Below are 26,530 nucleotides of genomic sequence, written 5' to 3' on the forward strand. Positions count from 1 at the left end.
TGTCACGGAGATGCTTTGTGTGGTTGAACTTCGTGAACACATGACTATTTTCAGCCGAGATAACGATGAGAGAGTGTTATGCCAGGATAGGGTCGAAATATTTTCACGTAATTGATGATGAGGATGAAAAAGTGCAGGCATACATGAGGGCAGAAGGAAATTTCCTGTAGGCATAATCATGTGACCACAGCTCAGGGAAAAGGGAAGGAAGGCTTTTAAGTTTCCAAAACAAAACACTAGAGGGCCATTGAACACCAAGGAACTGTATGGGGAAATGGGGACCACTAAGCACAAGGGAAAGAGGACCACTAGACACCAGGCAAATGTTTATGTGAAGAGAAGGCATTAGACACCAGGAAACTGTGTATAGGGGAGTTAGGAGGGCCACTAGACACCAGGGAACTGTATAGGAAAGGGAGGAGGCATTACACACCAGGGAACTCTATAGGGGAGGGAGGACGGCCACTAGACACCAGGAAACTGTATAGGGGAGGGACGGTAGACACCAGGGAACGTTATAAGGGAGTGAGGTGGCCACTAGACATTGAGATAGGGCTGTAACTTAGTCCTTCAATTTTGTTCCACTTTTGAGTTTGACACCCCCACTCTAGTGTCTCTTCCAAGATGGAAACTTTGCCTGTCCTAAAGCTTATCTGACCTGCATCTTCTGCTTGTTTTCACCCAATCACAGGCTGACGGAGTGGTGGACCCCTACGTGTCGGAAACGTATAGTGAGCGACAGCTGTGTGCCAGGAAAGTTGTCTCTACACAACGAGATCTCAGACAGAGCGCATGACTCCTCCCCTTCCAGTACCCTCCCGTAAGGAAAACTTATAATATGTAATTTATTATTAGGTAGGAAATGGAGAAGTGGAGAATGGAGACATTTGTAAAGGCGCTTACACCCGACCTGATTTATACAAACGACGGTCGTCAGACCTGCCGGCGGGGCGCCGTTCTAGCAACCGTTTCCGTGTGTGTACAGTCTGTGCGCAGGCTGATAAGACTGGTTTTGACGGATCCGTCAAAACCATCTTATCAGCCTGCCGACAGAGTGTACATACACGCAAACTGTCGCTAGAACGGCCGCCCCGTGGGCGGGTCTAATGACCCGTCGTTTTAATAATTCAGGCGTGTGTACGCGCCTTAAGGCTCAAGGCTACTTGAAACTGACATATCAGCCGGCGATTAGGCACAGTAGACTCATGCCTAAAGGCATCAGTAGGGATATGATCTTGGCTAGTGATGCCATTATTGGCGGAACCGCTGTCCTCAGAGGTCCCCTCACATTACTATTAGGTCCCGCTGTGTATGACTGTTATTACTAAAATATTACATGTTTGGTTTTTTTTTTTTGTATGGACAGATTTTGGTACTACCTGCTTCTCTCTCTATTCATTCCTAATTTTACACAAGTTTATCTCAGATATTATTTTTTTTAAAAAGATATAATTCTATTTTGATGATCTCAAAATGTGCTTCAGAATGACAACTGTATGAACATCTGTAGAGTAAGGAAACATCTGTGCGGCATTGTACGCTTTCCTCTTCCCCCTCCCATCCAACTGCTCTGCCCTTTAACCTCAAAGGATTAACCTCAAATGCAGGGTATATGCAGAGGGAGGTGTTTGGAGAAAACAGAGGGCATTGCTCTGACCTGATGTTTTCAAACGGGGTAAAAGCAAAAACACGTGTTAGGCCGGAGGAGTGGGGACACTCATACCTCCATATGATGATCAAAATTGCAGGACTGACTATATGTAATTTGTAAAATCAATAGCCTGTTGGATTTTAGAAAAACAACACGGGAAAGCAATACAGAGATACATTTGCATGTAATTGCAAGAATGGTGCAGAATGGATCAGACATGTAATGGGAGGCAATACAAATTAATATTTGGGGTCCATTCACACTTGTACTATTGCTTTGCCTTGCACAAAAACAGTGCATACCAACGCAGAAGCAACGATTTCCCTATGGGGCTATTATATTGCTTGCTGTGTGGCGCGGTGGGGGATGTCACAGTAACGCACCGCATGCAGTGCTTCAGCAGTACAACATGAGCTTTTACCCCGGAAGTGAGGCACAATTTCCTTGCACTGTATGCTCGGGGGCAGTTCTTCCATGAAGCAACGTGAATCACTTGCTGCAGGGCGGCAACAATTAGGAGGAGGCCCCCCTTCCAAAATGTCCCCCTCCTCCCCCTCCCCTCCTCCCCCTCCCTAGATGCGCGGCAACGCTTCATTCACCTGCTCTTAGCGTTCCAGCGATGGGATCTTCTTCCTCCCACCCAGTATCCATGGCTTCAGCGGTGCCTCATGTGACCTGTTACGTGCTGCCGGGTCACATGAGGCACCGCTGTAGTCAGAGAGGAAGCAGGACTTCACTTGTGGCTGGTGATCCATCTGCCAACAGCAGGTGAGTGATGCGGCGCTGGTGCAGCACATACTCGACATTCCAGGGATCCTCCAGCAGGGAGGAGATTCTGTCTTGGAGAAAGCAGAGGGAGGTAAGCGTAGTGCCAGTGCCTGCAATGCACAGCCCGATGTGTCTCTCCTTTCCGGTCCAGCTTTGCACACACACGTCACAATGCATTGCTTCAGGCGGCAAAAAGTCTAGAACCGTCCATGTGTATGCCTCACTGTATGGTTGCACAGTTACCGCGTGGAGCGATCTTTTGGGAACATTGTGGTGCGAATGAAGAACAATTGCATCGCAACATAATGTGACAAGCGGGAAAGGGGCCTTATTATCCTCCCAACTCTCTGTAATAGTAGTTGTGGTCTATTGGGGGCCTTAAAGATCTCAGGTGCCTAAACGATTGCCAGTACCGGCCCATCTATTACACACCAAGCCTTCACACTACACATCCTTCTGAACCAAAGCAAATGCTCGGCATCTCTCTACAGAAAAAATACAGTACAAAAGTATGCTGGGAAGTGGAAGGAAAAACTCAGAAATCCGCTTCTGTCCAACAGGCAGCGTTCTCTCCAGAGTTGATTTATAGTAGCAGATATTTAATCCATTTAAGTATTTTTTTTTCTTGCTTTTAATTTATTTCTCTTAAGAAGTTTGGAATTTGCCAACAGTCCAACCTCCTCCCCCAGAGACCAGCCTGGCAAAAATGTCTCTCTGTTTTTGACGGTGACAAACGTAGTCGCACTGCGTGCCAAGTTCTCATGACCTTGACTAAAGTGAGCTGCTCAGTGCAGCGATTAGGCCCCGCGATGCTGAGACTTAGAAACGGGACAACGATGCCCCCAGATCCAGAGGAGCGGGGGGGGGGGGGTCCAGGGCGAAAAGGGTCCCTGTAAAATTCTGGCTGCAAGCCTCCCTCAGACGTGTCCTCAGGGCACCAAGAAAATGAAATTGTAATTGCCGGCATGCAGCAGAAAATTAATTATACGTTCTGCTTTCTAATCAAGCAAGCACTGCGTTAATTCTGTTTTATTTCAGGTGGGATCTGATTAGTCTTGTCGATGATGTGGATAGGAGGGGGGGGGGGGCGATAAACCTTTGCAGGCGCACACCTGGAGATATTAAACTGTTGTGGTTTTATGAAGAAAACCTTGGCTTCAATCCACAGCTGACATTTTAAGTCCCCTTTTCAGTTGATTATTTTAAAAACAACTTGTTGTTCCTAGTTTATTTTATTGTCTTGCATCGGACCCCTCCCATAATCCATTGCTACTGTGTAAAGGACTGTGGAAGATGTTGGCGCTTTAGAAATACGGTACTAAATCTATATACTGTATATAAAAGCGGACGTTGTGTGTGAGTGTGTCCAAAATACCTTGGGCTTGATTCACAAAAGAGTGCTAACTTAGCACGGCCGTTTTTGCGCGCAAATTTGCGTTTGTTTTATTCTAAATGCACTTTAATGGGAATAATAAGAAAGCAATTTTAAAAAAAAATCATTATTTCTCAGTTTTCGGCCATTACAATTTTTAAATTAAACATGTTACTGTGGATAAAACCCATACATTTTATTTGCCCACTTGTCCCAGTTATTACAACATTTAAAATATGTCCCTGGTATAATTTATGGCAACAATATTTTATTTGGTATCAAAGGTGTATTACATATTTGCCTATATTTGCAAAAATAATAGTTATCTACCCTCATGACATACATATTAAAAAAAGTTGAGTCCCTAAGGTAACTATTTATGTTTATGTTTTAAGTAAATGGTCACTGCAAAAAAAATGAACCAGATACTTACCTAAGGAGAGGGACGGCTCTGGGTTCTGTAATGTCTCCCCTCTCCACCCACGGATCCCTCATTCCATTGGTCAGATGCTGCTTGCTGCCGCCGGAGGAGCCTTCGGAAGTCTTTGGGAGCCCGAGTGTTTCTGAAGACAGGTGGCTCCGTACTGTGCCTGCGCGAGCACACTTGCTCATGCATTACAGAGCTGCCCGTCTTCGCGAGCACTCGGCTCCTGAAGCCTGCTCTGGTGGGGTATTCAAACGGGGGAGCCAGCTCTGCAACGAGCACCGTGAGAGTAGCGGGAAGGCTCTATAGGACCCAGAGCCTTCCCTCTCCTTAAATTCCCATTAGCAAATGTCACTTTTTTTAAACTTTTTTCTTAAAGTGTTTTATTTTGGTAAATATAGGACAGAATACATAAAGTGTGAAAGAGGCCTCAACATTCTGCCAGGAGCCTATCCAGAGGGCAGCAAGCTTGGCTTACCTTGGAAGCTGAACCTTGCCCCTCCCATTCACACTTACCCACTGAGGTGATTCCCAGCCCACTTTTCCACTGTGTCTCGGAGGAACTGTGTCACCTGGTAGGTTGATGACCCTCAGGGTCAGCTGTGGATTTTTACCATGAGCTCCTTACCATGCCATGAGTACAATAATGAGCGTCCATTCACACTATGGGCCTGATTCATTACGCTGCACTGCTATAGCAGCACGAGCTTAATGACACCAACGCGAACTAAATACAGAGCTGCATGCTACACGCGGTAGTGCTGAGTAGCGTGCGCTCCTGAGTTACGCTCAGTCTTTTTAAAAGTAATGGCCGCTCCTGTGGTCGAGATGTGAAGTAGTGCAGGACGCTACTAATAAAGGAACCTGATTTAACCATTTAAGCCGCCTGGATGTGATTGTCACGTCCAGGCAGCTGCTGCTGTGCTTCTGCGCGTGATCGTGCACTCCCGTGCCGCTCCCCGGTAGCCCAGAGATCAATGAATGGGAATTTAGTTCCCATCCATCGAAATAAGTCCCCGGCAGAAAAAACGACGGCTTCTAATCAGAGACCGCAGTGTTTCTGACAAAAAAAGTTTCCCATCCTCTATGCGAAGTGCTCGCTTCCAGGGTTAAAAAAAAAACCTCACTGTGGCCGTCTTGTGACCAAATAGTAAAATTACATCTACATACATTTTTTTATCAAATAAACCCATATTATTACATTTAAAATTAACTGTTTACCTCCCACACCAAAAATGACCCAAATAAAATTTTTCATGAAAAAAAAAAATTACAATTAAAAAAAAAACAAAAACAGTTACCTAAGGGTCTGAACATTTTTAATATGCATGTGAAGAAGGTATATTGCGAACATTTTTTAAATTATAAGCTTGTAAATAGTGATGGACGCAAAACTAAAAAAATGCACCTTTATTTCCAAATAAAATATTGGCGCCATACATTGTGATATAATTTAAATGGTGTAATAACTGGGACAAATGGGCAAATAAAATACATAGGTTTTAATTATGGTAGTATGTATTATTTTAAAGATATAATGGCCGAAAACTGAGAAACAATGATTTTTTTCCATTTTTTTCTTAATATTCCTGTTAAAATGCATTTAGAAAAAAATAATTCTTAGCAAAATGTACCACCCGAAGAAAGCCTAATTGGTGGCGGAAAAAACAAGATATAGATCAATTAATTGTGATAATTAGTGATAAAGTTATTGGTGAATGAATGGGAGGTGAAAATTGCTCTGATGCATAAGGTGAAAAATACCCGGGGGCTGAAATGGTTAATAGGCTGCCTGTCACGCAGCCCATACTACTTTCAATAAGCCCTCCTGAACCACCATCGGGGCCAATAACAGGCCAGTACTAGATACTGGCAGCACTGGATTGGGCAATGGTTCTTTGTGCAAATAAGTGACACGACCACTGTCCAATCCAGAGCCGCCAGTATCTAGTACCGCGCTGCTATTGGCCCCGATGGTGGTTCAGGTGGGCTTACTGAAAGTAGTATGGGCTGCGTGAAGGCAGCCTATTAAACCAATCAGGTTTAAGCTGCTAATCCCTTACTAGTAGCGGCTGTCATTAAACTCGCATTGCTATAGCTTAATGAATCAGGCCCTATATCTGCTGCGCTGCTAAATCGTTCTGCATTTCAACTCGCTTCCCATTCTATGGGCCTCTTCACATCTCTGCATTGTAACAGATCTTGTTACCCTTTTTCCCTGAAAATAAAGCCTACCCCGAAAATAAGCCCCATCATGATTTTTCAGGATTTTTGAGGGTTTTCAAAATATAAGTCATAAAGGAAATGTCAATGGTGACCAAACAGTTGCGAAATATGCATGTAAAATTGTAAAACCAATTGACAATATAATGCAGCAGGATGGACAGACCCTTCACCAAGGAAAGCAGACACCCCTAAAAGTATCGCACTGAAAAGACCCCACCAGACCAAAAGCAATAAGGGCTGGCAAATGCTAAAATCTTGTCAGAACTGGAAGGAATCATATAAGATGAAAATGGTGAGCTTCTGAGCAGGGCCGGTTGTAGACTTTTTTGCTGCCTGAGGCAAACTTGTGAGGATGCCCCTCCTCCCCCATTTGGAATGATCGCACATCAACCAACAATTTACTCTGCTTTTTTTAATGTTCTCACATGACATGCTGCAGCTTAACACAATAGTACACTGACTTGCTGTGAGTCTATGACAAACAAACTGCTCACCCTCAGCCACTCCATTCCTCCTCAGGAAGGTACACACAGTACAAAAATGCTGCCCCTGAAATCCCTGCGCCTGATGCAAATGTTTCACCTTACTTCATGAGAGAACCGGCCCTGCTTCTGAGAGGAACTGATGGTGAGGTAAATATGTAATATTAATTTGCAGGTACATCATGGGTTAATTTTAAACAATTGTAGGGCCCTTTTCCACCTGCAGAACGCTAGCGATTGCTGAATCGCAAAACCGGTGATTCCCCGACGTTTTGCGGCCGCGATTTTGCTATGCTATGCATTGCATAGCAAAATCGCGGCAAATATCGCTCCGCCGCGCGTTCGCGTTCGGGTAAAAAAAGAATCGCGGTAGTGGAAATGACCTACCGCGATTCCTATGTTAAAAAGCAAACCGTAGCGATTGTAAAATCGCTAGCGGTTTGCGACTTTGCGATTCAGCCAGCGCAAACGCGCTGGTGGAAAAGGGCCCTTACTTGGTTCAGGTTCCCTTTAAGTATAACAACATTTTAAAATGGAGGGATTACGTGCCTCAGACTGGTGTTTTTTTTTCCAAGTTTCGTCGATCTTGCCCCCTTCCCCGGCGCGGCCTGCACTTCAATCCTCCCAGAAGGTGATGATTCTGGAGTAGGCGTCAGACGGAGGCGGCCATTAATGAGGTTGTACTGGAGAACTCCTCGGCTTCCTGCTCAGAGATGAAATCTTTGTTGACATGGGCGAGATTAGCAGGCGCAGGCGGCGCAGCTGCAGAGATATTCCTCATAACGGAGAACTAATCTGGTATTCCTGGGTTCACCCAGACCCATGTGCAGCCTGTGGCCCCGCAATATATTACCCGCCCCGCTGATGAAACAATTCAGTCAGAGACGGCGACGCTTTGTCATGAGGGGTGAAAGGTTGTTATGGTCTGTGGCTGAGATGTGGAATAAGCTCATTGTTTTCCCAGCTCAGATGTATGTCACAAGCTCACCATTTTATCCAGCTGAGGAGAAGAGAAAGATGCGGAACGCTATTTTAAGTAACACCTCATGAATGTGCATCTCGTGTGCTTTTGTAACTATTCAAATCCCTAGTTCTTGCCAAGGTTTAAAGTGGACCTGAACTCTTGCACAGGACAGAAGGAAAACAGAGAAATGCACCCTGTATGTATTTAGAGAGTTTAGCCTGTCTAATTCCCCTGCGTCTGGGACTAATCACAACTGTAATTTGATCTTCAGCTGTGTCAGCTCAGGAACCTCCTCTGCTACAGCAGATCAGCTAATTTGTAAACCAGGATATATGTCCGCTTCTGTGAAAGCCGGAAGTAGGCACACTGTAGATTTACTGCAGGATTTGTATCAGCTGTAACAAAGAAAGGTTTTTCTTTAAAGGACAACTGAAGTGAGAGGAATATGGAGGCTACCATATTTATTTCCCTTTAACCTCCTGAGCGTTACGCCACTCAGGAGGTTTTGCTAGCCTCACAGTCCCCCAGGAGAAATCTATCAGATTTAATGGCTGCACAAGGTTTAGCTAGCTCTCGGCTTGCTAGTATAGGTGGCCAGCACCCCCCGATCCAGCCGCTAATACATTACCCAGCCTGGATCCAGCGATCGCCACAGCCTCCCCGCACAGCTCCTGTCTTCTCTATGGGGAGGATCGTATATGACATCACCGGCGTCTTGCGCAGGCACGATCCTCCCCATACAGAAGATCAGAGCTGTGCGGGGAGGTTGCGCCGATCACTGGAACCAGGCTGGGTAATGTATAACAAACAAACAAACACAGAACACTTATACTCCTGGCGGACTCAAAGCGCCAGAGCTGCAGCCACTAGAACGCGCTCTATAGGCAGTAGCAGTGTTAGAGTGACTTGCCTAAGGTCTCCTACTGAATAGGTGCTGGCTTACTGAATCAGGCAGAGCCGAGATTCAAACCCTGGTCTCCTGTGTCAGAGGCAGAGCCCTTAACCATTACAGCCACCTGGATGGATCAGGGGCGATCGGGGGTTGCTGCCCACCTATACCAGCTAGCCTAGTGCTAGCTAAACCTTGTGCAGCTATTAAATCTGATAGATTAATCCTGGGGGACTCCTGAGGCTAGCGTGCAGCATGCCAGACACAGTGTCGGGCATACCGCTCAGGAGGTTAAACAATACCAGTTGCCTGGCATCCTGCTGATCCTCTGCCTTTAATACTTTTAGCCATAATCCCTGAACAAGCATGCAGCAGATCAGATGTTTCTGACATTATTATCAGATCTGACTAAATTAGCTGCATTCTTGTTTCTGGTGTTATTCAGACAGTATTGCAGCCAAATAGATCAGCAGGGCTACCAGGCAACCGGTATTGTTCTAAGGAGTTATCCGGGCTATATAAAGAAAATAAGCGCTACTTACCGGGGGCTTCCTCCAGCCCCAAGCTCCCAGGACCTCCCTTGCCGCACCTCTGCCCGCAGCCGTTCGCCGGAGCTCCGTCCCGGGCGATGACGTCAGAGCGACCTCCATGTCGCTCTGTACTGCACCTGTGCTGTCAATCACCGCCACGTGGGCCGGAGCGGACTGCGCAGAACTACTGCGCCTGCGCAGTACGCTCCGGCCCACGTGGTGGTGATTGACAGCGCCGCTCGCGCAGGCGCAGTACAGAGCGACATGGAGGTCGCTCTGACGTCATCGCTGGGGACCGGGACGGAGCTCCGGCGAACGGCTGCGGGCAGAGGTGCGGCAAGGGAGGTCCTGGGAGCTTGGGGCTGGAGGAAGCCCCCGGTAAGTAGCGTTTATTTTCTTTTTATAGCCCGGATAACTCCTTTAAAAGGAAGTAAATATGGCAGCCTACATATTCTTCTCACTTCAGGTGTCATTTAAAGAGGAATTGTACTGTAGATTTTTTTTTACAATACTTAAGCTGGCCACTAATGGTCCAATTTCTAGCGAAAAATCGTTCGAGCGATCAGAAATTCTGATCGGACGAAAAATCGTTCACTACACCATCAACTAACCAATTATTGCTTCCTATCTATTATGACCACCAAGAAAATCCAAATTTTTGTTCAACGAAAATTCATTCGGGCGACATTTTTTTCACTCGTTCATAATCGATTGTGTTCATCAATGGAGATTATTTACAACCAATCCGATCAAAATTTCTGATCGCTCGAACGATTTTTCGCTAGAAATTGGACCGTTAGTGGCCAGCTTAATACTAATTTATAAATTATTTAGTCAGTGTTTGCCCATTGTAACATTTTTCCTTTCCCTGGTTTACATTTTGAAATTTATCACAGTTGGTGACATCTTTAGTCCTGCCAGGTAAGCTCTGTGCATAGAACTTTCAGTAAAGGAACATTCCACAGAGGTAGATACGGCTGCATGGCAGTTGGGAACAGCTGTTATTTCCCACAATGCAACAAGGTTACACATTAAACTATCAGGACCATGGTCCTGGCATCACACAGTGGGAGGGGTTCACAGTTTCACCACAAAATCAGCCATAGAGATGTCCCTCATGATCTATTCGAGAAAAGGCAAACATTTCTCGTGGGAAAGGGGGTATCAGCTACTGATTGTGATGAAGTTCAATCTTGGGGTAAAGTTTCTCTTTAAACGTTATTATGTTGTTGCATATCTTTTAGAGCAGAGAGGAAGTTCTGAATTCAGGTCCGCTTTAACAGTGATCTCTTCCCTCAGTGAGATGGTCTTATTAATTCAGGACCACAGATGGTCAATAAGATGCAAATGATTCTGACTTGCATGCAAATTTCATACAACGTTTATGCAGGGAGTAAATAGGCCAATCAAACTCTCTTCATGATGATAGTACAGCAGCAGGACAGCAAGAGTCAGCTGCAGAGCTGGAGCGGTCAGTTATCTGTGAGGGACAGGTGTGAGGTTGTGCCTCTGGCTACCAGAAACCATATAACAGGGAGAGAGCTGCGTACAATGCGGCAACAGACCGCTTGAAGTTAGATGAACACCTTTAATGCATCTAAAAAAAAACATATAAAGCATAAAAGTGCACAGCCTGACAGCCCTTTCGTGGTCTGTACCCGCTTTATCAGATACTTTGTGGCCTCCGACGAAGTGGGTATAACTCGAAAAATGGCTGTCAGGCTGTACAATAGTATGCTCACAACCTCACAAGGCTAAGGCCCCATTCACACTTGCGTTTTGCCTTGCAAACGGACCGTTTGCATCAGGCATGCATCAGGCTGCCATCAGGATCCGTGGGCAAAAAATAGCGAAATTTAAATAAAAAAATGTTGGGGTCAGCAGAAGGTGCACCTGGTGCACCTGTAGAATCAGGTTCCTCCTCTGTAGGCCTCACCTCCACCTCCGACATTCTGCCAAAACAGCTCCAGCACGTCTGTCACTGCTGCTCCACTCCAGACATGCTTGGCCCATGTGTCCCCATCCGAAATGGCCGCTTGGATACGCATAGGAAGTGGGGTAGAACGTCAGGTTTTTGTAGGCAGTGTGTTCTGTGCCTTCCGTTTCCCATTGGTTTCTGTGTTCCGGATGGTGCTGTCAGGCTCCGGTCAGGATGCGTGGGCCGGAGATCCGGACCCAAAAAATAGCGCAAGTTGGAAAAGAGTCCGGATCCGATCCGGCTCCAGTACGTACGGAACGGACGCGTGTGAACGTCCGCATAGACATTACATTGCTATGCGGAACGTACGTTCCGTTTGTACAGTATGCGTTCCGGATCCGATCCGGAAAATCCTGATAGCGAACGCTAATGTGAACCGGGCCTAAGTGAGGACAGTACTTCCTCACACACGCAGATAGTGGCTGCTGGAAGAAGCAACCCAGACTTGTGAATGTCCTATAGCTCCCAACTGTCCCACTTCTGAAGGGAGAGTCCCTCTTTGGAAACCAAAATCCCCCTGTCCCTCATTCAGCCTCGTGTGTCCCTCTTTCAGGACTGATGTGCAGATCTATGTAGATAAATGTATTTTTCTACTGAAACATGTTTAATTAATTGACTCTAAAAAAAATATTCCCATCCTTTAAATTGATATATTTCTCATTTTCATATTTTAATATGGAGGAAAATGAACCAGGATAGAAAGGACCTTGAGTTCTAAAACATATTTTCCTATGGAATCCTTATGATATAGGGGTGTGACAGTGTGACAGTGGCGTGATCAGGAGTGTGGCAGGGGCGTGATCAGGGGTGTGGCAGGGGCGTGATCAGGGGTGTGGCAGGGGCGTGATTGGGGGTGTGACAGTGGCGTGATCAGGGATGTGGTAGGGGCGTGATCAGGGGTGTGACAGTGGCATGATCAGGGATGTGGTAGGGGCGTGATCGGGGGTGTGACAGTGGCGTGATCAGGGGTGTGGCAGGGGCGTGATCGGGGGGGGGTGACAGTGGCGTGATCAGGGGTGTGGTAGAGGTGAGGATTTAGTGTCCCTCTTTCTTATCTCAAAAGTTGGGAGGTATGCTATTACTCATTCTTGTTATCTACGTTTATTTAGCATACTACACCACAATGGGCTACTGGTTTTCTTTCCTTTTTTTCTATCCCATGCTTATGCACACAATGATAGCTTTCATAGGGGGAGCAAAAATGATCACATCAGGGACATATTTACCATAAGGCACTGTAGGCACGTGCCTACAGGCGCCTGATGATAGAAAGGCGGCTCACTCTGCTCCTGGAGTGCCTCCCTCCTTCCCTATGCAAAGTCTCTAGTGGCATTTAATTGAGAGGTTACTCACCCGGCTCTTGGCATTTCAATGATGAGATCTCCCTTCAACCGAGGGCATCTCTTGCTGCTTAATACGTGGATGATGAGCAATGATGAGCAAAGGAAGTAAGGGAGAAGTGACAGCTGGACAGCCAGCACACATTCGGTGTGGTTCGGCTGGTGTTTGTAGGTTCATGGTGAGTGAAGTCTAGGTTGCCAAGACATAGGCTCCTGTGATGTAAATCCGGGCCTGGATCACATTAAGGGGAACTCCACAGCCACAGAAGTATTGTTATCACTACACCCCTCACATCAAGTCTATCAACTAGAGAAGGGAAGGGGGCTGAATGGTTTGACAACATGAAAAATCAAATCCTAGAATTGGGCTTTTAAAGTGTACCAGAGATGACAGATACCTGTTTATACATACCTGGGGCTTCCTCCAGCCCCATGGGCACGGATCGCGCAGACTGGCCGCGACTGGCTGAAGTAACGGGACCCGGTAACGGAGATGCAGGCAGCAGAGAGCATGGGAGTACAATCCATGCCCATGGGGCTGGAGGAAGCCCCAGGTATGTTAAAAAAGGTTAGTATCTGTCATCTCTGGTTTCTTTTAAAGGACAACTGTAATGAGAGGGATAAGGAGGCTGCCATATTTATTTCCTCTTAAACAATACCAGTTGCCTGGCAGCCCTGTTGATCTATTTGGCTGCAATAGTGTCTGAATAACACCAGAAACAAGCATGCAGCTAATCTTGTCAGATCTGACAATATTGTCAAAAACCCCTGATCTGCTCCATGCTTGTTCAGGGTCTATGGCTAAAAGTATTAGAGGCAGAGGATCAGCAGGGCTGCCAGGCAACTGGTATTGCTTAACCACTTGAGGACCCACCCTTTACCCCCCTTAAGGACCAGCGCTGTTTTAGCTGATCTGTGCTGGGTGGGCTGTGCAGCCCCCAGCACAGTTCAGGGTGCAGGCAGAGCGACCAGATCGCCCCCCTTTTTTCCCCACTAGGGGGATGATGTGCTGGGGGGGGGTCTGATAGCTCCTGGCTGCCCGGGTGTTGCGGGGGGGCACCTCAAAGCCCCCCTCCGCGACGAAATTCCCCCCCTCCCTCTCATCCCTGTCCCCCCTGGCAATCTGGGCTGCACAGAACGCTATCCGTCCTGTGCAGCCAGTGACAGGCTGTCCCCTGTCACATGGCGGCGATCCCCGGCCGCTGATTGGCCTGGGATCGCCGATCTGCCTCACAGCGCTGGTGCGCAGCAGCGCCGTACAATGTAAACAAAGCGGATTATTTCCGCTTGTGTTTACATTTAGCCTGCGAGCCGCGATCGGCGGCCCGCAGGCTATTCACGGAGCCCACCGCCGTGAATTGACAGGAAGCAGCCGCTCGCGCGAACGGCTGCTTCCTGATTTATTAGCCTGCAGCCTGCGACGCAGAACTGCGCCGCTGGTCCTGCAGCTGCCACTTTGCCGACGCGCGGTATGAGTGCGCGGTCGGCAAGTGGTTAAAGTGGACCCAAACCAAACATTTTTTTTAATTCAAAATATTTAGTTGCACCACTCTGACACATACAAATATAAATAAACACTCCTTCAAGCCTATGAGCATTTCAGTGCATGCTTTTCACCCTCCTCTTTGCATAACTAGGGATATACTGGGGGCAGCCATTACCAATTCCTCCTTTGCTGGACACCATCTCCTCCACCAGTTTGCCGGATTCTGTCCTGGCAGTATGAAAGGAAGGGAGGGGTTTCTCCAATAAATGTAAAATATTTTATATTTGTCATCATGCAGCTGAAAAAAGGCTGCTATTTATTATTATAATTTAGAAAATAGATTTTATTTCTGAAATCTTGTATTTTTAATTTGGGTCCACTTTAAAAGGAAATACATATTGCAGCCTCCATATCCCTCTCGCTTCAGTTGCCCTTTAACCTCTCTGGCTTTATGATTATTTCCAGATTTAGGGTCTAAAAGGCACGCAATTTTTTCACAACCTTTTAGACCCTACAAAACATACTATAGAGAGATCGGCAGCAGCCCCTACAGATAACTCACACAGGCACGGGATTACACTATCCTTCTCCTCCTAGACCTCTCATCAGCATTCGACACTGTTGATCACTCCCTGCTACTCCAGTCACTGCAATCTGTGGGTATCCAAGACCGTGCCCTAGCATGGTTTTCCTCCTACCTCTCAAATCGCTCCTTCAAGACCTCCTTCAATGGTTCCTCCTCAACCTCCTTCCCACTTTCAGTTGGGGTCCCCCAAGGCTCTGTTCTTGGTCCCCTGCTGTTCTCCATTTACACCGCCTCCATAGGAAAACTCATCTCCTCTCTGGGTTTCAACTATCACCTATATGCAGATGACACCCAGATTTACCTCCATACCACTGACCTCTCCACCACCACCATGGAGAAGGTATCCTCTGGTCTCTCAGCTATTTCATCGTGGATGTCTGCCAGGTTCCTAAAATTAAACCTGGATAAGACTGAGCTCCTAATCTTCCCGCCCCGTGCAGCTTCACCCCCCACTGACCTCTATGTCACTGTAAATGGCACAATCATTCATCCAACCACACAAGCCCGCTGCCTGGGTGTCAACCTAGACTCGGCCCTCTCCTTCACCTCCCACATCCAAACCGTAGCTAGAGCCTGCTATTTCCACTTACGCAACATCTCCAAGATCCGGCCTTTCCTGACCCCAGACACTACCAAACTCCTTGTCCATGCCCTCATCATCTCCCGCCTGGACTACTGCAACTCCCTCTTGTCAGGCCTTCCTCAAAACCGCATCGCCCCCCTAAAATCCATCATGAACGCAGCAGCCAGACTCATCTACTCCTCCCACCGCTCTGTCTCCACAACTCCCCTACGCAAATCCCTTCATTGGCTTCCAATTCACTTCAGAATCAACTTCAAGATCCTATGTTTGGCATACAAATCCTTACACAAGTCCTGCCCAACCTACATCTCTGACCTGGTCAGCAGATATACACCTGGCCGCCCACTTCGCTCCTCCAACGACCTCCTCTTAACCACCCCACGCATCTCGCACTCCCATGCCAGACTGCAGGACTTCACTAGAGCTGCCCCTATCCTGTGGAACTCTCTCCCGCTGCCCATCAGGCTCGCTCCCACCTTCAACACCTTCAAAAAAGCACTCAAAACTCACTTCTTCAAGGAGGCCTACATCAACTCGACACTACCCTAATCCTTTCTGCCAATAACTTCTTGATGCACCCCCTCCTTTTGTGTCACCAGCCCCTCCCTCTAGATTGTAAGCCTTTGGCAGGGCCCTCTTCCCTTGTGTATCATACTTGACTGTGTGCACTTTACCCAGAATTTGGAACTGGTAATTTTTTACCACTACCATTCCAGTTTATGATCTGGCATTGTACTATTATCTGCATTGTGTTGTGTATCTTATTGCTATTACCTGTATTGTTGTATCTATGGTCCGTTACCTGTATTGTTCTGTCAACCCGGTTATCATTGTCTGTAAGCCTATTTATTGTACAGCGCTGCGTAATATGTTGGCGCTATATAAATCTAATAAATAATAATAATAATACCGCTCTGAGCTGCGGATTTCCATCCCGAGCCTGACTCGGGATTACCGTTGAGGAGGTTAAGTGATATTCACAGATTAGCAGATTATATGCCTAATAACATTCATGTATACTGTACACTAGAAAGGCATGCAAAGGTAAATTGTTATTATCCAGCAGTAGCCATTTTGCAGACAATATACCAATGGTATAGCAATAGGGGGTGCAGAGGTTGCGACCGCACCAGGGCCCTTGGGCCAGAGGGGCACCGAGGAGCCCTCCCTCAACTGCAGTATTAGCTTTCTATTGGTCCTGTGCTGGTAATGATCACTTCTATAGAAGCTTTAAATAGTGGTAATCATTAACAAACTGTTCCCCATCCCTTTCTTGCACCTTTGCAACTGGCTGTTCTTGGCAGGTTTGGATGCACCGTATCATTTGTTATGTATAGAGTGCCTGAGGGGCCCAATGTAAAACTTGCACTGGGGCCCACAGCTCCTTAGCTACGCAACTGCTTATACAGTACTCTTGTGTCTTGTCAATATCTGAGCCTCAGATGAGCTCACAATCTAACGTCCGCCATAGTCATAGGGTTTGTGGGGGGGGGGGGGGGGGTTGAACATGTTAGTTTCACAATAAAACCACTTTTTTTTTTTAAAGTAAGATTATACATTTATTGATAGTTTGATACAGATCTGTTCATCAGACCAAAAAAGAGGGACATTCGAGGAGGAATGAGGGACACGAGAGAGAGAGAGACGGTTTAGTGAGAAACCTGTATAGGCCATTTACCATAGTGGAGTCCACTAATACTGTAATACAATTCCCCATCAGAGGCTTGTGTAATAACGCCCTCTAGGTGGCACTGTGACTGCACGTCACAAGTGCTGCTGCAGATTTCATTCTTTTCCCCATTTATGCACCGTGAAAATAGCTGGGATTTGCGTTTGGTGAAAACAAACAGAAAATAAGAGCCTTATCCATCATTGATCATTCAGTCCCAGTTTTGTGAATGATGCCATGCATACATTTAGCGCATGACTTTCAATTCAATGGCTGCTGCTCTACTGGCACCCAGAAGGATGTTTCAAGTGAGAAATTGAGGGAGAGTTGATGGACTAAGGGTTGGAGAACAGGAAGCATGGACAGGACTTTTTTTATAATGTGTGCTTTTAGGCGGCAAATGCGTGTAGCCTTTGTCTGAGTAATATCAGACTATAGTAAGGTATGCTGGAAGGTTACTGTGTGTTGCTGCAGTCAGATATGACCCAGGTGACAGTTATCATTATTATGCTTTATTTATAATGCGTTAACATATTACTCAGATAGGGGAGACATTGCAGCATTAAACAATGCACATGATAGCATTCAGCAATGGTACACAAAATAGTGATGTAACCATATAGAGATTACTATAGAAGATGAGTCATTGAGTCCATATGGTGGTGGAGAAGAGCAGAAAGGAGGGCCCTGCCAAAAGGCTTACAGTCTAAGTAGTGGGGGAGAGAGACACATAAGGGGGGTATGTCCAAGGGAAGGAGTTGGAGCTGTAAATATGGCAGGTAAGCCGTGGTGAACAGATGGGTCTCTGCTTGAATGAGTTGGAGGTGAGCCTGATGAAGGGAGTTGGGGCGGCTCTAGAGAAGTGTTGGAGCCTCGCGAGTGAGCAAGTGATGCAAATGATTGCAAGCGTTTGCCTCCTATCTGTGGACACGTTTTCATGTGGGCTGGTAGCAGATAAGCAACACAGAAGCAAATTTAAAAAAGTTACCTATGGAGAAGGAAGACTCTGGGTCCTATAGAGCCTTCCCGGCCCATGCTTTGTCCCCTCATTCCAGCGCTGTCACCCCAGCTGCAGATATTCCACCAACCGGTCGAATACTCTTGGGAATCGGTAGAAAATGATCCGCAACGGTGTCTTCACCAGATTCTTTATTTAGGACATATCCTCAGTACAGTCAAAAGGCCTCATAGCTAACATGTTTCGGACCAGAGTCCTTAGGCATAGCTACTATAAGGATCTTTGTGCTGAAAAGAGGAGGGAATCTAGAGGCCATTATCCGTAAACGCGAGGCTTTTTGGATTTTCCGTTTAGGCACAAGGATGCCCCATGGCCTGAATGCTAGATGGGATGTGGCTCTAGTCACAGGTTAGACTGGAACCTCCCCTTCCTTATGAGTATGATACAGCCTTTTCACTGTCCTTGTATATGTATAATTATACTTTTTGCATTTTTTGTATTTTCGCTGCTCTATGTGTATTTTAAATTTTGCTCTTTGATTTCATTTGTTTAATAGTGAGAGGATTTGAGTTTGGGGGTTTGGTTTTGAGCTTTGGCCTTCCACCCTTCTGGGCGGTACGTACCCCACCCCCAATTGCTCCATCCTCCTTCTTAAGTCTGACAGTGAGAGCCGTATAGTAGCTATGCCTAAGGACTCTGGTCCGAAACATGTTAGCTATGAGGCCTTTTGACTGTACTGAGGATATGTCCTAAATAAAGAATCTGGTGAAGACACCGTTGCGGATCATTTTCTACCTTTGTCTGTATTGAGCTTGGCTGCTTTGGATCCAGCACTGCCTTCCCAAGCACAGTGGAGCGGTATTTCACCTGTATTGCTCACTCTTGGGAATCCTCGGAAGGTTTCAGAAGCACTCGTGTCCCCATTTTCTGCTGGAGAGGGGCAACTCCATACGAGCACATGCTTCCATATTCCATATTCGGAAGGGACAGGGCTAGAATGAGGACACCTTGGGAGGACAGGGAAGCCTCTATGAGCTGTAGAGCGTTCCCTCTCCATAGGCAAGTATCTGACTTTTTAAAGGGATTATCAATCAACTCATGCTACCCCCAGATCTACTTGCCCAGGGCTTCCTCCAGCCCCTGGCAGCCGCTATGTCCCATGCCGCAGCTCCCCTCTCTGCTGCTGGCTCTCAGTCCCTGACGGTGCCTTGCCAGGTCATCCTCTACTGTGCCTGCGCGAGCGCCGCTGTCAATTATCTCCACGTGGTCCGAAGTGTACTGTGCAGGCGCAGAATTACTGCACCTGCGCGGTACACTCTGGACCACGTGGAGGTGATTGACAAGCGGCAGGTGCAGTAGAGGATGACCTGGAGGTTGGCCTGTGCACCGTCAGGGACTGAGAGCCAGCAGCAGAGAGCGGAGCTGCGGCGTGGGACATAGCAGCTGCCAGGGGCTGGAGGAAGCCTCATGTAAGTAGATCTGGGGGTAGCATGAGTTGATTGATGATTCCTTTAAAACACAGAACATTCTTAAAAAAATGTTACAAGTTTACTTTAAGGGGTAACATCGTGTGTGTGTGTGTGTGTATCAACTTAATGGGTCTGGAGGAAGAGCCCTCACTGCACACTGTAGTATAGATGAGGGGTGAACACAGAGAGGTGTTGGTATTACAGTATATGTGGGGCACATACAGAGGCCACAATACAGCTTAGCCATGTGTAGGGAAGCACACCGGGGGGGAGGGTAGAACAGATAAGTGGTGGGTTAGTGGGGGTGTAGAAGTGAGTGGGGTGGTGGAGCACACAGGACAGGCAGGTGCAGATGGAGCTGCACAGGGTGGGGGTGTTGCACCAGGTGGGAGATCACAAGGCAGTTTAGAAGAATGTCAGTCTAGGGGAGGAGATCGGTAGACCAGGAGTGGCTGGGTACAATAGATGGGGGGAGGAGACAGTGGGTATGTGTAGCTGAAGTGAGGGGGTAGGTGTTGTGTTCAGTAGTTAACAGATGCTGAGAAACCAAAACTAGGTTTATTTACAGGATTCGCCAGCTCTCTACTTAAAGAGACACTGAAGCGGAAAAAAAAATATTATATTATGATTTGTATGTGTAGTACAGCTAAGAAATAAAACATTAAGATCAGATACATCAGTCTAATTGTTTCCAGTACAGGAAGAGTTGAGAAACTCCAGTTGTTATCTCTATGCAAACATGCCATTAAGCTCTCCGACTAAGTTAGTCGTGAAGATGGCTGTTATCTGACTTTTATTATCTCAACTGTAAGTGAACTGTTTACTTTTTCTCTGCTAGAGGAGAGGTCATTACTTCACAGACTGCTCTGAAAGACTCATTTTGAATGCTGAGTGTTGTGTAATCTGCACATATTAAAGAATGATGCAATGTTAGAAAAAACACTATATACCTGAAAATAAAAGTATGAGAATATTTTCTTTTCTGCTAATCTTCTAGTAATTATTCATAGTACACAACCAATTCACTATATCATATTTTTCTTTTTCGCTTCAGTGTCTCTTTAAGCATTGTCATCACACCACTTTTCTAGCCAGGAACCAACGACTCACAACAGTCCAGATAATCTTGTCCAGCAATGCATGTGGAACAGTGCCATCTACAGGCCATATGTATGAACACCACAGTAAATAGTGCAGAGGGGGCAGCACAGAGGGGGTCAGAAGAGCAGGGTAGCTGTGGAAAGGGCAGGAAGTACAACGTTGGTGGGAGAGGTGAGGAGAATTCAAGGGGGAGGATAGTGTGTGTGTGTGGAGGTAGAACGAGCAGGGTGAGATGGTCACATTGCAGAGCAGAATCATCCACAAGGCAACCTTGGCAGCTGTTTGAGGCCCAGTGGGCACCAGGGGGCTCAACTGCCACAACCTCTCGTATCTGAGGTAACCAAAATGACCATAAGGGGGAGCCAAAGCTGCTGACTTGCTTAGAGCCCCATTTATTCTTAATCCGTTTCTGTCACACTGTAATGGTGATGGCAGCGATAAATCTTGCCTCACATCAGATTTCTTTTCATAAAGAAATCTGCAGCGGAAGTATGTCTTTAATTGCTGCTCTGCTGCTTCCCCTTTGGCCCAGTTGCTCAGAAGACGATGTTGTCATTGGTCAGTAAAGTTGGTTGATGTGAGACATTCTGCGCTGCCCTCTTCTCAGGCAGGGAAGATAACAAGCCTGGCAGTCACATCTCTCTATCACAGAAGCCGTCATCATTCTTGGTTCTCATCCAGGTCACATTATCAGCTCATTAACAAGCCATTAACATCTCTCCGTCGCAGCGTGTCCCTCGTGCTCTCCGGGGCTTGTGTATTGCGCAGGACGAGGAATCGGGGGAAAAACACACAAGGAACCGTCAGACCGCTTTTCTGCTGCCGAGATTAATAATTCCAAGCCTGGCAGAAATAATAATGAGGAAAGGCAGTTTTCTCAGTCATGTGTGCTGGGCGGTAACCAGGGGTCAGCGGGCAATCCGTGAGGGAAGCTGCTACCGTCCCGCTGCTAATGGTAACCTGCACTTACTGTAAAAAAATAACAGACATATTTTGAAGTGAAGCTGTGCAATGTGTGCAGACTAACGAAGATGCACAGAATGATTCTGGAGCCAATCCCTGTACTAATAATATGTGATATGGTAATGTGGGCTTTATGCTGCACTGTGGTTTCACCTTGATCAATTGTTTGATAATTGCATAGTTATTTGGGTTGAAAAAAGACACATACGTCCATCGAGTTCAACCAGAAAAGGTACAAGACCAGAGGAACCTGAAAAACCCTTACAAGGCATGGTCCAGTTAGACCCAGAACAGAAAAAAAATTCCTTCCCGACTTCAGGTGGCAATCAGATAAAATCCCTGGATCAACACCACCGGGAATTACCTAGTAATTATAGCCGTGGATGTCTTTCAAAGCAAGGAAAGCATCTATTTTGTAGCAGGATAACAGAGGCGCCAGGCAGAGTAAAATTAATCAAATTCGTTAAAAAGGGCGAAGTGGGTGGACTCACCTCCCTTCTGGAAGAAATGGCTGGACAGCGGGCAGGGGCGTAGGAATAGGCCCTGCAGCCCCCGCGCCCACGGGGGGGCCCGGCCCCCCCCCCAGGGGAGGACTGGCCCAGGGGGACGGGGGGCAATTGCCCCCCGGGCCGCCCAAATCTTAAGTAATTAGGGCCAGCAGCGGCCGCAGACATACCACAGGTGACAGGTTCGAAGTGGGGATCGCAACCTCGCGCGATATTTCCCGGTAAGTTGAAGTATCCAATCAGAGAAGGGGCTGAGGCGGCCGGCCGTGGTGTGCCCTTGTGCGTGGCTGCGCCTGCGGTGGATGTGAGCGGCACAAGGACACAAATAGCTTAGGTCCTCTCCGGCCCGGTGGGTTGACCCTGCTTGACTCCGCCCCCCGCCTGGAGCCATTGCCGCCCGCAACGTGCTGCTGTTCGTGCGGTGTCATCGGAGTGAGCTGTCTAACTCTTCAGCTTTCTGTGCTGGGGGGGCCTGGAGCTGTGGCTACGAGTGGCTGGCTGTCCTGGCTGGAGGAGTCGGACACTCTGGGGGCTGGGAGTCGGAGATGCCACCTATAGCTGCTTGCTGCTGTGGAGGAGGAGGAGGTGTAGGACTGAGGAGACAGGAGGATAGAGGAGGTCGGGTCCAGGTCGCCAGAGGAGAAGGTGGTTTTTATAAATTTTGTTTCTGTACTTCTTCTCCCTTCTTGTCACTGAGTTACTCACACTTTGCTGCCTGCCTGCTACTGCTGTCAAATTCAATTCTCTGCCCAGGCCAGTGCCCTCTGAGTTTTTTTGGTGTGTGATAATCATCCCCATTCTGACCCTGGCCTGAGGGGGAAAGTTTTTTCTTCTTGTGGTGTGATTGGCGGCAGGGGAGCGGGGAGGCAGGCAGTTAGGCACTGTCAAACAGGTAGTTGGAGGGGGGGGGGGGGTGTAGATGTCAGACAAGTAGTTTGTATGGTGGGTTGGCAGGAGTGGGGTTAGGCATCACCAGGTAGGTGTGTGTGTGTGTGTGTGTGTGTGTGTGTGTGTGTGTGTGTGTGTGTGTGTGTGTGTGTGTGTGTGTGTGTGTTTAAAGGAGTTATCAGTCATTTTTAATGAAATAAGTGCTACTTACCCAGGGCTTCCTCCAGCCCCACGCTCCCAGCATGTCCCTCGCCACAGCTCTGCAGTCAGCCATTCGCTGCCGTTGCCTCCCAGTCCCCGGCGATGGCACCAGTCCGACCTGGATGTCGACCTGTACTGCGCCTGTGCGAGCAGCACTGTCAATCACCGCCACGTGGACCAGAGTGTACTGCGCAGGCGCAGTAGTTCTGCGTCTGCACAGTACGCTCTGGTCCATGTGGCGGTGATTGACAGCGCCGCTCGCACAGGCGCAGTCAGCCTGACGTCATCGCCGGGGGCTGGGAGGCAGCAAACAGCTGACTGCAGAGCTGCGACGAGGGACATGCTGGGAGCTTGGGGCTGGACGAGCCCTGGGTAAGTAGCACTTATTTTCATAAAAAAAAAAGCCTGATAACTCCTTTAAGGTTAGGCATCAGACACAGACAGGTAGATTGTGCGGAGAAATGGGGTTAGGCATCAGAGTGTGTGTGTGTGTGTGTGTGCGTGCGTGCGTGCGTGTGTGTGTGTCTGGGGCTGTTAGTCATCACAATTTGAAGATTTGCACACAAGAAAGATATGGCTTTGGGCTGGGGATGGCGTGAAATGGGCCTCTAGTTTGTGTTGTCCCCCCAGGCCAAAAGGTCCCAGTCCTCCCCTGCCCCCCCCCCTGGGGCCCGCTCGGGGCCGTTTTGTGGGTGCTGGAGGGGTGGCAGCATGAGGGGAAAGCCTTGCCCACAGTCGGCGGGGAGAGGGGTAGTTCCCCCCTCTCCCTCACCTCGGGGCTCTCCCCTCTGCGCTCCCCTCCAGCTCGTAAGTGTCTGTGGGGCTGTGGTGGGCAGCGAGCGGCGGGCAGATACATACCTGCTTCTGTGCGTTCCATCGGAGACTTCTCCCTCTAGCGGCTGACGTCACTTCCGGAAGTGACGTCAGCCGCTAGAGGGAGAAGTCTCCGATGGAACGCACGGAAGCAGGTATGTATCTGCCCGCCGCTCGCTGCCCACCACAGCCCCACAGACACTTACGAGCTGGAGGGGAGGGGAGAGCCCCGAGGTGAGGGAGAGGGGGGAACTACCCCTCTCCCCGCCGACTGTGGGCAAGGCTTTCCCCTCATGCTGCCACCCCTCCAGCACCCACAAAACGGCCGCGAGCGGGCCCCGGGGGGGCGCTCAGAAAATCTGCAGGGGGGCCCGGTGGGGCCTAGTTACGCCCCTGACAGCGGGCAAGTTACTTGCAGTTTAAAGTAACATTTAATAATAACTCCAAAAGTGCAACGCGTTTCACGGGTAACAGTCCCGCTTCTTCAGGCAAACGATTTTTGGAGGGTACACTGTCTGGTCAAGAGCTGGGTATAGCGCCTTTTGGAGGGTACACTGTCTGGTCAAGAGCTGGGTATAGCGCCAGACAGAGGCGCTATACCCAGCTCTTGACCAGACAGTGTACCCTCCAAAAATCGTTTGCCTGAAGAAGCGGGACTGTTACCCGTGAAACGCGTTGCACTTTTGGAGTTATTATTAAATGTTACTTTAAACTGCAAGTAACTTGCCCGTTGTCCGGCCATTTCTTCCAGAAGGGAGGTGAGTCCACCCACTTTGCCCTTTTTAACGAATTTGATTAATTTTACTCTACCTGGCGCCTCTGTTATCCTGCTACAAAATAATTTAATCCACCCTTGGTGGAGGGGTGTATCACCACTTTTTCCTATCTACAGAGAGCGACTTCTTAGACCTGAGCGGGGTCAGGTTATAATTCTCCCCGCCTGCTCGCCCAGTGGTTGCCTTGGTGGCGACCTACCTTTGTGATTATAATCACCTTCTTTATCACTAGATACTATTACATTAACATACTACACCATATCGGGCTCTCGGTTTCCCTCTCTTTACAAGGAAAGCATCTAAGCTGCGTACGAGTGAAATCACAGCCGGGAGACGTGGGCACAGGATACAGCCGGTATGTGGCTTATCCTGCTCCTGCACAAGTCCCGGCGATGTTAATTACTATTCCCCCTCCAGGTCCACGTGGATAGTGGGGAATGATGTATTTGGCTTCCAGCTATTGCTGGCGGCCAAATGACAGTGTTTTAAAAGTAACTGCAGCGCCGAAGTTACTCCCCGTGCGCCGCTATAACCGTAATTCCTATTACAGTCTATGTTGGCGCCGGCTATGCCGAAATCTCCTGCGCTCTAATCAACGTGCTCAATCTAAGCCCCCTCCCCTTAAATGCAGATGTAGAATTTACCATGACTACTTCCTGTGGCAATACGTTCCATATTTTAATCTCTTACTGTAAATAACCCTTGCCGAATTAAATGGCTAAACCGTTTTTTTCCTGCATGCGCAGATCGTGTCACCTGGGCAAAAGCCAAGGGACAAAAAGCTCAACTGCCAAACATTTGTATTACCCTCTGACGTATTTATAATTGCCTAATGGTACCCATACATGGTACAATTGTCTGGATTGTATAATTTCGTTCGATTGTTCCGTTACATCAAATTATTTTCGAGGTACCATACACGATCGTTCAATTTGTCAGAACATTTAGAAAAAATTATCGAATATAAAGATTTTTCCAACATGTCCAATCGGAATTTTATCAAATGGGGTAATCGTTTGTTTTGTTTGATTAAAAAAACATTTATTTTTTTCCGGCTTTCATTCGATTTGATTGTTTTGGTCAAGTAAACGGTAAAACGGAATATTTCTATTGCACCGTGTATGAGCATCATTACACATATCAAATACCATACCCTGGTTTTGGCTAGTTAGCCTTTATCAGTTGTATACCCCAAACAACGTTAGATGCCAACAGTGGTGGTATAGTTTTAGAGGGAACCAAACGCCATTTTTTTTTTTGCAGTTTGTCCTGGTTTCTAATAGCTATAGGAGCTGCCAAGGCCCCCCCCCCCCCTCCTTCTAGCTGCCCTTTTTTATCAAGGGACAGGTGTCCTATGTATCCACCCTCACCTGCTGATGAAAGCTTTGATTTGCTCTCTGTTAATGCGTGCAGTAAAATAATTCCATCAGTTCTGCCTGAAATTTCTGCAGTCGGACAGGCCTCAGAAGTAGGGAAATAGAGGCCTCTGCTAAACTTTTTAACATAGGGATAGGACAGTATGATTTTGCATATCATTTCTCATTTGATTTAGAACTGGGCAGGTTACCACTTACTGATTTCTCCTTCCCTGTTTACTTTCAGGTCCCCGGTCACAGAAGAAGAGCAAGGTAAGACACAGTTTGCTTTAGATTTTTATTGATTATTTTCCTGTAAAGAAAACACCTGAACTCCCATGGTTTACAGCCATATTTCCAACATTACTGTCCAGTGTCATTCCCTTCTACCTTCCCCCTGCCACCCCACTTCCTGTGTAAAGCGAGTTGAGTGCACAGGATTGGGCATAGCTTCCAGAGCAAGCTGGCTTCACGATCCCAAGTGATCCAAGTGCAAGTCATGACAAGCCCGGGGGAGGGGGCAAATAATGTGCAGTTATGGTTAGGAGAGAA

At 47.6% G+C, this 26,530-nt stretch overlaps 1 protein-coding gene across 19 annotated transcripts in view; it reads left to right on the plus strand.

Annotated features, from left to right (window-relative positions):
• The window catches only part of DGKI (diacylglycerol kinase iota), a 599,247-nt gene that overhangs the window by 458,883 nt on the left and 113,834 nt on the right, over positions 1–26,530 (plus strand). For all 19 annotated transcript variants that reach the window (XM_068277868.1, XM_068277875.1, XM_068277871.1 and 16 more), the window contains 2 exons: positions 692–820; positions 26,226–26,251. In XM_068277868.1, the coding sequence (XP_068133969.1) occupies positions 692–820; positions 26,226–26,251 (155 nt within the window). The remainder of the gene's footprint in view (positions 1–691; positions 821–26,225; positions 26,252–26,530) is intronic.

The sequence above is a fragment of the Hyperolius riggenbachi genome, chromosome 3 (genome assembly GCF_040937935.1).
Source record: "Hyperolius riggenbachi isolate aHypRig1 chromosome 3, aHypRig1.pri, whole genome shotgun sequence".
Lineage (NCBI taxonomy): Eukaryota > Metazoa > Chordata > Amphibia > Anura > Hyperoliidae > Hyperolius > Hyperolius riggenbachi.